At 51.9% G+C, this 9844-nt stretch overlaps 2 protein-coding genes across 2 annotated transcripts; one reads left to right on the top strand and one right to left on the bottom strand.

Moving 5' to 3' along the window:
• Window positions 1-937: 937 nt before the first annotated feature.
• On the top strand, window positions 938-1489 carry LOC135384930 (uncharacterized). The gene has a single exon (XM_064614112.1). The coding sequence runs from the start codon at window positions 938-940 to the stop codon at window positions 1487-1489; it is 552 nt and encodes a 183-aa protein (XP_064470182.1).
• Window positions 1490-8262: 6773 nt separating this feature from the next.
• LOC135384929 (uncharacterized protein K02A2.6-like) lies at window positions 8263-9405 on the bottom strand. Its single transcript, XM_064614111.1, has one exon. The coding sequence runs from the start codon at window positions 9403-9405 to the stop codon at window positions 8263-8265; it is 1143 nt and encodes a 380-aa protein (XP_064470181.1).
• Between the last annotated feature and the right edge of the window lie 439 nt (window positions 9406-9844).

Here is a 9844-nt window from a genome sequence, read left to right as displayed (position 1 = left end):
TGCCGGTCAAACTTTGTTGTTTGTATGGACAACAGGGTCGAGTCACCCGGGATCATATTATCTATGGGTTGCACCTGCACCCCTCGTGCCCACGTCGCCAGCTGGTGCCTCGGTTAAGGCACTCAGGACTGATTCCTCCAGCGCTATCTCTGAACGTTCGAGCGCTACTCTGCTCGATGTGGACCAGGTGCCTGGCATGGAAGAACCCTCGTCGGAAGGTGGAAGCTCTGTAACTCAGTGGACTACGGTAGTGCCTCGGCGAAGCCGCAGGCACAGTCATAGCTCTTAATCGCGACACATCTTTGCCACGATGTCACCCCTGACGACGCCCAACCCTGTTCCGCCCTACCGACTGATCTGCATTCTTCACGTTATGGTCACTGCTTCCCCCTTCACCAACCTGCCACCTGCCTCCTGTTGGGTGTTCTCTGCAGCTGTGGCTTTATTATCTGCACTGGCTTTGACTTAACCCATCTTATGCATGACTCCCCCGCCTGCTATGGCAACCAGCAGCGGACTCCGCTGCATAGCAGTCTCGTATCCGTCTGGCTGCGACGACGTGCAAGATGCCTATACGATATATGCTGAGACTAGAGCTGTCCTACGGGACGCAGGGATGGAAATCTGAAAATGGGTAGCAACTCCACCGCACTTCAAGAGAAATTTCTCGCAGACGAAACTGCCTGCGATGACGTCGGTTGTACAAACCCAGTGCTTCGTATCTTGGGTGTACCATGGGACAGAGAGGTGGACGTCATCCTGGCACCAGTCACCGCAGTTCACGAATTCGCACAGAAAAATGAGCCCACGAAGCGCACGGTGCTCAGGACGTTTTCTAGACTGTACGATCCTTTGGGTTTGCTCCTTCCCTTTACGGTCACCGTCAGGCTTTTGTTTCAAGCAATGTGGAAGGAAGCAGTTCCTTGGGAACAAACCCATGGAGACCCCGACACACCAAGCTTGGCACGAATGGGTACACGGCCTTCCCGCGCTCTCCACAATGCAAGCACAGAGATCTCCCTTCAATCCAGCCGGCACCGTCCCAGACCTTCACATCTTTGCAGACGCAAGCCCGCGGGCCTACGGAGCGGTTGCGTACGTACGCACCTACAAGGCTCCCGGGGGTGTCAGCTCCCACCTTCTCATCGCCAAAGGACGCATTGCACCATTGAAGACGGTCACTCTTCCCCGTTTAGAGCTCCTTGTCTGCCTTCTCGCCGCTAGACTGTTCAAGAGCATCTGTGACGTCATACCTGCCCTGCAGTCACGGGTCACGTTGTGGACGGACTCTCAAATTGCACTGCACTGGATAAAGAATGGGAAGATGACTCAGTCGCAGAATCCTCAGTTTGTCGAGGGGCGCTCACGAGAGGTTCGCCAGCTTACGGACCCGGCTCGATGGTGTCACTGCGACGCGAAAAGCAACCCGGCTGACTTGCTCACGAGGGGAATCACCGCGACTGAGCTGCTCCACAGCAAGCTGTTGTGAACCGGTCCACCCTGGTTGTTCGGCAACGTGGATGGTCTCGTCGCGGTCCGAAACGCATTTCCCCCTTCCTGGATCGAGGAGACCTGTTGTATCATTGCTGTTCAGCATCGGGACCCCCTCCTTCAACTCGAAGATCACAGCTCCCTTAACCGCCTGCTCCGTGTGACGGCATATGTGCACAGGTACATCAACTACACCCGGAGACCCCCGTTAAAACACAGTGGCTCACTCTCAGCGGAAGAGCTACATTCAGCAGAGCTACTCTGGGTCCGTTGGACTCAGTTGGAATCTTTCCCCACTGAAATCGATGACGGACAGACGAGACGCCCCATCTCTTCTTCATCGGCCGTTTTGCTATTGAACCCGTATATCGATGAGAATTCGATACTCCGCGTCGGTGGTCGTCTGAGGTACGCTGACGAAAGCGACAGCGTACGGCATCCCATCCTTCTGCCGTCCAGACACCGATTCACAGAGCTGCTCGTGCTCGACACGCACTGTCGTCTATACCACACAGGAGTTCAAGACACACTCTGTGAAATTCGCCGGAAGTATTAGATTGTAAGGGGTCGACAGACGGTTCGTCGCGCTCTTCATACGTGTCTACAATGCAAACGACGACGACTGGATCCGGAAACAGCACCTGTCGCTCCTCTCCCGCGGGAAAGGATCACACCCACGACTCCCTTCAACGTAGTAGGGGTGGATTTTGCTGGACCGCTCTATGCATTTGAAAATAACGAACAGCGGAAGGCGTGCATCGCCCTTTTCTCATGTGGCGTTACCCGCGCAATCCACCTCGAATTGGCGACCGGGATGTCCACTCAACACTTCCTCGGCGCATTTAGGTGTTTTGCATTCAGACGCGGTGTCCCGTCACTGATCATGTCCGACAACGCTCGTACCTTCCATCAGACGTCACGGATTCTCTCCACCGTTTCCTCAGAGGACGTGCAAGGCTTTGCCGCCAGGAATCGCATTCAATGGAGGTTTATTGTCGAGAGAGCACCCTGGTGGGGCGGATGGTGGGAGAGGATGGACAGATGCGTGAAGGACTCCCTCAGGCGTTGCTTAGGAAGGCGCCATTTGACATTCGAAGAGCTTACAACGCCCTTATGCGAGGTAGAATTCATAGTGAATTGTCGGCCGCTGACGTATGTGGATTCCGATCCCGCCGCCCTGCACCCTTTGCCTCCAGCAGACTTCCTCGTAGGGAAACGCTTGACTGCCACCCCAACACCGGGCAAAGTTGCACAGCCGTTGGACGCAGGGAGACTCGAGCACTACCTGAAAACACAGGTAGTCTTCGCCAGCAGTTCAGGAGCAGGTGGAGTAAGGAATACCTCTTCCAGCTGAGATCCGCGCACATGGCGAGACGTGACACGGAGAGTCAACTGAGGGTCGCGGATGGGATGTGGTCGTCATCAACGAAAGAGGACCACCGCTGCTGTGGAAGCTCGGCCGCGTAACTCAGACCATTCCCGGACGCGGTGGTGTTGTTCGTGCCTGTGCAGTCATGCTGGCCAACAAGACCGTTCTTCACCGTCCCGTGCAGTTGCTGCACCGCTTGGAAGGGGATATCGCACCACCAGTGGCCCGGGAGGATGTAGAGAAAAGAGGAGGAGGACAGGGCTCTTAGGCTAGGCGGTTGGACGAAGACGAGGAGCACAAGAGGAAATAAAGGTGTTTTCAGTTTTGCAGAGGTCATCAGAACTGTCGGTCACGAATTCTTGGGTCCGATTCGAAACAGTACCAATTACTTGTCGTTTTTCTAATTGCAAAATATTGGGCATGCTACGTTAGTACTAGGGTTTTTTGCTGCTTTCCAGTTACCTCAACTGGTGACTTCAAGCTTACGTAACACAATAATATAAGAGGGCATGAAGCAGGCGAACTGGTGTCGTGAGATTGTGTCCCCCAGTCTTAGGGATGTATTACACAGTATAGGAAACCTGGTTCAACAATAAATTTGTTAAACGACAAACACTCATCTGATGTGCAGTGACGATGTGCAGAATACTCTTACACAATACGCTACAGCTGCGTGTTGAAGGCATTGTGGTTGGCAATGCTAAATGTTCAGATTTACGACGTGCTCAACATTGAAGACAGAATACGTGACGTGCTCATAAATAAATTCTTGCATGAAACATAATCTTAGGCAAACAAGAAGTCCTTCGACGGAAGGAAATACAGCTATCTGTAGAACAATAAATGCAGAGTAAATCAAAATCACCTGAAGGCGCGAAGCTGCTTTGAATAATAATAGAAATAATGACGAAGAACACGAGTTGAAACAAAGTAAAACAAAACATTAGACCACCCAGTCTTTTACGATAATTTGTGCAAACAAAACGAGCAACATAGGGGACATCTTCCAAATATCACAGTCGCACATCACAACGCACTTCCTTCCAACACGTAAACATGACTGCAACTGACGTAAATATAACTGCAACGCCAAGCAACCACCAGACACGTTCCATTGGTGACGACGATAGATTAAATACACGTTGCGGTGAATCGCTAGAGGACCACGTAACTCGTCAGCAAAACTCTCAAAGCCACGGAGGTACTTGAGTTCCTTGTTGTGAACGGCCGCAGAGCAGAGGACGAATATATTCGATGAAAAAGTACAGCTCACATGTCATACTTGCCAGTTCAACTGTAGCAAACGATTCACACGCAAAAAGCTGTTCATTATAGCGTGCTATCCGAACGCCTCCAACAAAGAAAGCGTAATGCTTCAACTTCAAACCTCAGACGCGACCAGAGACCTTGTGACCTTCTATGTGCGACAGGACGGCGCCAGCTACAGCGAGCTCGCAGCATTACTTGCCATTGCGCAACACCGGTGAGGTAACGGGAAACAGAAGTGCGGTCCGTGAAGTTACAGCATCGCCGGGAGAATGTGCGCGGGAGAGGAGGAACGCGGAAGAGACATTTCGAGCGCGCGCTCCTCACAGAGTGGAGCGATTTCGTCCGGAAAAATTTGTGGCATATTAATTTCTCGGCGGGAATAACAGTTTCCAGAGAAAAAAATATGGGGGTTCGGGAAATTTCACAGTCCCTTTAAGGGGCTTTCGACACCAGTGGGCCAGCGGCACCCAGTTCAAGCCCTCGCAATTGCCACCGCTCGCTCGGAACGCCGGGTTGCGAATGGCTATTGTGCCATCCTCACCAGAGGGACCGGGACCGCCATACCACTGTCAGCGGATTCGTCGGCTCGTGCTATCGCGGTTGTCCTGGGGCGGACTACTGGCCACTTGTCGGTGCGTAGCGCAGCGTCGTCTCCATAGTAACGCGTGCTGCACGTGACCCGCTTCGTCGTCAGAAGGAAGAAGTGACCTTACTCGCAGCCTGCCACCATCGCGGGGTGTGTGGCGTTCGTAGCCATTGGGCGAGGAGGTCAGCCGACGCAAAACGCTGCGATGTTCGTCGTTGAAAATGGCGCTTGTGTACGCGTTTCTAGAGGACCAAGGAGCCGCTTCAGTGAAGTCAACGAGGATGTCTACACGTCGTTGTCGGAAGAGCAGTTTGTTTATTTCTTCCGAATGTCCAAAGCCTCGCGTATATACATACAGGATGTATGTGGAAACATTAACATGACATCGAGTGTTTCCCATCTAGGGAATGTTATACACCCGTACGTATGCGTGTTATGTAGTTTTGTTGCTGATGTTTCATCGCGTGTACTGCGTGGTATATTTGTCTGTAAATACGTAAGTACTGTGGGAGCCTATTCCCACTCTCGGAGGCAAAGCCCGTCCATTCGATCCCAGTGGAAGGCGAAACACAAATGCAAACACAAGATATACATATTACAGTCTCTTCCTTGTCCGCTTGCACGTCCACACTGACTACCGAAACCCTCCATCGTCCTCCTTTTTACCCCGAGTCCTCCACCTCTTCGTCGTCCCCCAACGTCCCAACTTCTTCCTCCACTTCGCCCCACAGTGCGTATGCCTGTTATGTTTGTAATGTACCTCTGTTATTATCCTACTGTATATGTATTATATATATATATATATATATCTGTACATAATTATTTGTGCGTTTGTCTGTATTGTATCCACTGTGAGTTATGTGTATTGTGTGCGCCAACACCATGGCCTTAGCGGCCCTTTTGGGCACTAATAAAAATTATTATTATTATTATTGAGTTCGTGTATTTGTAACCCACCATTGAGAAATTAACTTCGTCTTGCACAAACATGACATTTCTTTATTTATGAAATATTTGGACACTGCAATAAAAAAATCTAGCAATACTTGCGTTATTCATTTGTATGCCTTTTCTCCAGAAGCTTGTGCGCAAAATATTGTGACATTGGATACCGTGCCTGCGGGAATGAGCCAGCACATATTTTATTGTCCGCATACTTGGCATAGGCGATCAATGCTTCCTGCGGTCCGCCGTTGTTGTTCCACCACCAGTCTCCTTCGTTCTTCAAGGAGTTGGTGCGATATTGATGGTGCACCTGCCTCCTCCTCCGTCGACACCTGCCTCCGCTCAGCACATTTTGAGCTTGGCTGCTCGTTGTAGCCGGCAACTCTCTGGATGCCTCAGCAGCTTGTGTCGTCCGGAGCTGTTACCCGAATCACTGCTTAGTTTAGTTGTAGAACTAAAAAGGAGGAGGAGATCACTCGACAAGCTCAGCAAGCACACCGTAAGTCCACCAAATAACTTTATCCTCGTCAGTATAGCAACCTTCCACGCGGCGTATAGTGCACAGATCACCGTTGTCGTCTTCTACCAATGAGATGTCAAATAAAATACGAAATTAGTTCTCAACACATGTGTAGAATGAAAAGAAAAAGAGACAGCTCCGAGCGCCGAAGGATTCCCTTCGAGCCGGCGACGGCAGCAGACGATACCGCACTGCATTCGCATTGGCTGATTCGTGTCTTACGTGCTCATCTAGCGAATGTGCAAGAAGGTTTCTTTCCACGCGGTAACAAAATTTATATTTGTTAGAGGTAAGTTAATGTCGTCAAATTTAGGCTTTTTGCTTGACAGACTTGCGTCTGCCTCCGAGAGTAGCGGCATTGCTCCTCGCGCCGGCAGGCTCGCCCACCCAGCGGACGACGGTGGCCTTACTGACCACTTCAGGTCGTGCGTCGCAGCGCGCGCTTGCCCGACGGTGGGCGTTGCCACGTTAGACCGACGCACCGATGCAATGGCCTGTAATCCGCCCCTGGGCTCTTCGCAGGAGCCTTTCTGGACGCTCCCTTCTCCTCCCATGAATTAGACACTGCGCTTCGGATATCCCCCTCTCATACTTCTCATGGGCCTGATAGCATTACCTACAAAGCACTCCAGAATCCCCCCCCCCCCCCCAGTGTGCCCGCAGCGCACCGTTGATGACCGTTGCTTGCGAAATGGAGTAGTCCCACAGATTGGAAGCGTGCTATGGCGGTGCCTCTCTTGAAGCCTGGCAAATCCCCGTACGCTCTGGACGCTTTTCGCCCAGTCGCTCTTACCAGTTGTGTCGGGAAAGTTATGGAGCTGTACGCCCGGCTGAAGTGGTACTTCGAAACCACACAATTCTACCCTGAGGTAATGGCCGGATTCCGCCAAGGAAGATCAGCTATCGATAATGTGATAGCTCTCGTTTCCTCTGTGCAACAAGCGAAGTCGGAGGGGCTCCTGAGTGCTGCCCTCTTTCTTGACGTCGCAAAAGCCTACGACAGTGCTCTTCACAGCGTCGTAGTTGCATCGCTTCAGGAAGCCGGGCTGGGTGGTTGCACACTATCATGGCTACGCGATTTTCTTTTGGACAGATCCTTATTTGTCCGTACGCGAGAGGGCGATAGCACCACGTTCCCTGTGCCCAGTGGGGTTCCGCAGGGCAGTGCTCTAAACCTCCTATTGTTCAATGTCATCATGGCGTCAGCATGAGCCATATACGCGGATGATATTTGCATATGGACTTCTGCTGTGCGGCGGGATACCATACAACACCGCTTACAATCTGCTCTAGACGCTACTGTGTCATATCTCGCTGTTCGAGGATCAAGACTGCCGTTTGTTCCCTGGTGCAAGTACCTTGCCGTCATCATTGATCGGGGTTTAACATGGTCTCGACAGATTACTGCCCTCTGTGCCACCACAGGCCCTTATATTAACGTGCTGCGCCGCCTCTGTGGGTCCTCTTTGGGTCCTTCCTGCACTGACCTCCTCCAAGTACACAACTCTCTCATTATGGGCACTTTACGCTACTGCTTGTCTGTGTTGCACGGTATTTCCCCCTTCAAGGAACGGCAACTGCTTAATCTTCAAGCTCGTAGCATGCGCACTTGCTTGGGAGTCCCGAAGACCACGGAAATTTTCTCTGCTACCGCCGAAGCGCGGGTTCCTTCCAAACGTATCATCCGGGACACGGCAACCCTCCAAACTTACACACGCTGTCTTGTACGGCACCCATGTCACCACCTTCGTGATGTTACGCAGGATTGTCCTGCTTCTGCGTACGGCCAAGCTGTTCTGCGCCTACAAGAACAAATCCCACCATCGCATACCTTGGTCTCCCATACGAAGCCGCTGTGGACCTTAAGTCTGCCCCTGTGCACATATCCGTTCCTGATTATCACAACTTGGAGTTTATTACAGAAAATGTACCTGACTAGAACATAGCGTGTTCACCCGAACAGCGCTCACCAACATTGCTCACGCGCCCAGATCGTTCTCTTCACTGCCCATGACCATGGGTCTGGACCCTACCACTTCCCCCGACCTAGTTATAAAGTCACATGCATAAATGGACAGTCGCTTATGATAGCACAAAGTCTTTAAATTGCTGAGGTGCTCTCCGTTGATGTCGGGGACGTTCGTGGTTTCCAGTTGCTTGGGTGGAAGAACTAGGGCAGGAATCCTGACGTTGTACGTTGTCATCGTCCAGCATTTGTGCTTGCTCTTGTCGGTTAGATGCTAGGTCACGATCGGTGGGCTGGGTCCTGCTATTCCAGTTTTGTTCAGCGGACTGCGACTGTTGTTCGTCGCTGTGATCGTCCCCTTCGTGTGGAAACAGGAGAAGACTAGCAGAAGTTATGCCGTCAGGCTCGGGTGCACCTCGCTCTCCCGGCGTGTCGAGTCGAGCTTTGATATGCTCGACATGGCGTCGATGAACCTTTCCATCGCTGGTGCTAACCGCAAAAGAGCACCGGCCCGTGTGTTGTTGAATGACGGCCGACGTCCACCGACGATCACTGTCGAATGTACGGATGTATACGGCTTGTCCAACCTTGTAACGAGATTCAAGCGAGGCTAGATCACTGTGCTGTGAGGTGGCGTACTCCTCTTCTGGATGAAGGAGATCCAGTGGAGTCGTGAGACGACGGCCAAACAGGAGCTCCGCCGGTGTCTTATGTGTCGTCGCCGACACAGTCGTGTGCTGTTTAAAAAGGAAGCGGGCAAGACGGCAGTCTAGGCTGCCTGTCAGCTTCTTCAAAGCTCGTTTTGTTTCGCCAACCATCCGTTCGGCTTGACCGTTGGTGGCTGGATGAAAAGGTGCACGTGTTCGATGCTTGACTCCGTTTCGATGGTAGAACTGGGCCATCTCGGCAGATACAAGGTTCGGTGCGTTGTCGGAAACAACAACCCGAGGTACGCCAAACGTTGAGAACAATTTGCGCAACTCGCCCACGATGCTGGCGGAAGTTGTGCTTTTCATTCTTCTCACCTCCAGCCACTTCGGGAACGCATCTACTACTACTAGGTAGTAGTACCCGTCTAGTGTACCCGCGAAATCTATGTGCAGTGTGTGCCAAGGTAACTGGGCGTGCTTGAGTTGGGAATCTATCACAGCAGAAGCAGACCTCGCGTACGTTTGGCATTTGTGACACGTCTTCGCTGTCAGCTCAATGTCGCGATCCAGTCCGGGCCACCAGAAATAGCTTCTAGCCGTACTTTTCATTGCTGAGGCTCCCGGGTGGTTCGCGTGCAGTGTTAGGGTCCAGACCCATGGCAGTGAAGAGGACGATCTGGGCGCGTGAGCAATGTTGGTTGAGCGCTGTTCGGGTGAACACGCTATGTTCTAGTCAGGTACATTTTCTGTAATAAACTCCAAGTTGTGATACCGGCGCCGAGAAACCTACGCAGCCGCCTCTCCCGCCATGAGGTCCAGTTGGAACCAGGTACAAACTCTCCAAGCCTTGCTGAATGCATGCTTGAATCGGCTGCGTAGGTTTCTCATCGCCAGTATCACAACTTGGAGTTTATTACAGAAAATGTACCTGACTAGAACATAGCGTGTTCACCCGAACAGCGCAAAACCAACATTGCTGACTCGCCCAGATCGTTCTCTTCACTGCCCATGACCATGGGTCTGGACCCTAACACTGGTCTTCTGAAGA

Source organism: Ornithodoros turicata, chromosome 2, assembly GCF_037126465.1.
Source record: "Ornithodoros turicata isolate Travis chromosome 2, ASM3712646v1, whole genome shotgun sequence".
Taxonomy (NCBI): domain Eukaryota; kingdom Metazoa; phylum Arthropoda; class Arachnida; order Ixodida; family Argasidae; genus Ornithodoros; species Ornithodoros turicata.
This window is presented reverse-complemented; position numbering and strand designations above follow the sequence as displayed.

Excerpts from the sequence above, each read along its gene's own strand:
- LOC135384930 (XM_064614112.1), top strand. The coding sequence starts at position 938 with ATGGAGACCCCGACACACCAAGCTTGGCACGAATGGGTACACGGCCTT.
- LOC135384929 (XM_064614111.1), bottom strand. The coding sequence starts at position 9,405 with ATGAAAAGTACGGCTAGAAGCTATTTCTGGTGGCCCGGACTGGATCGC.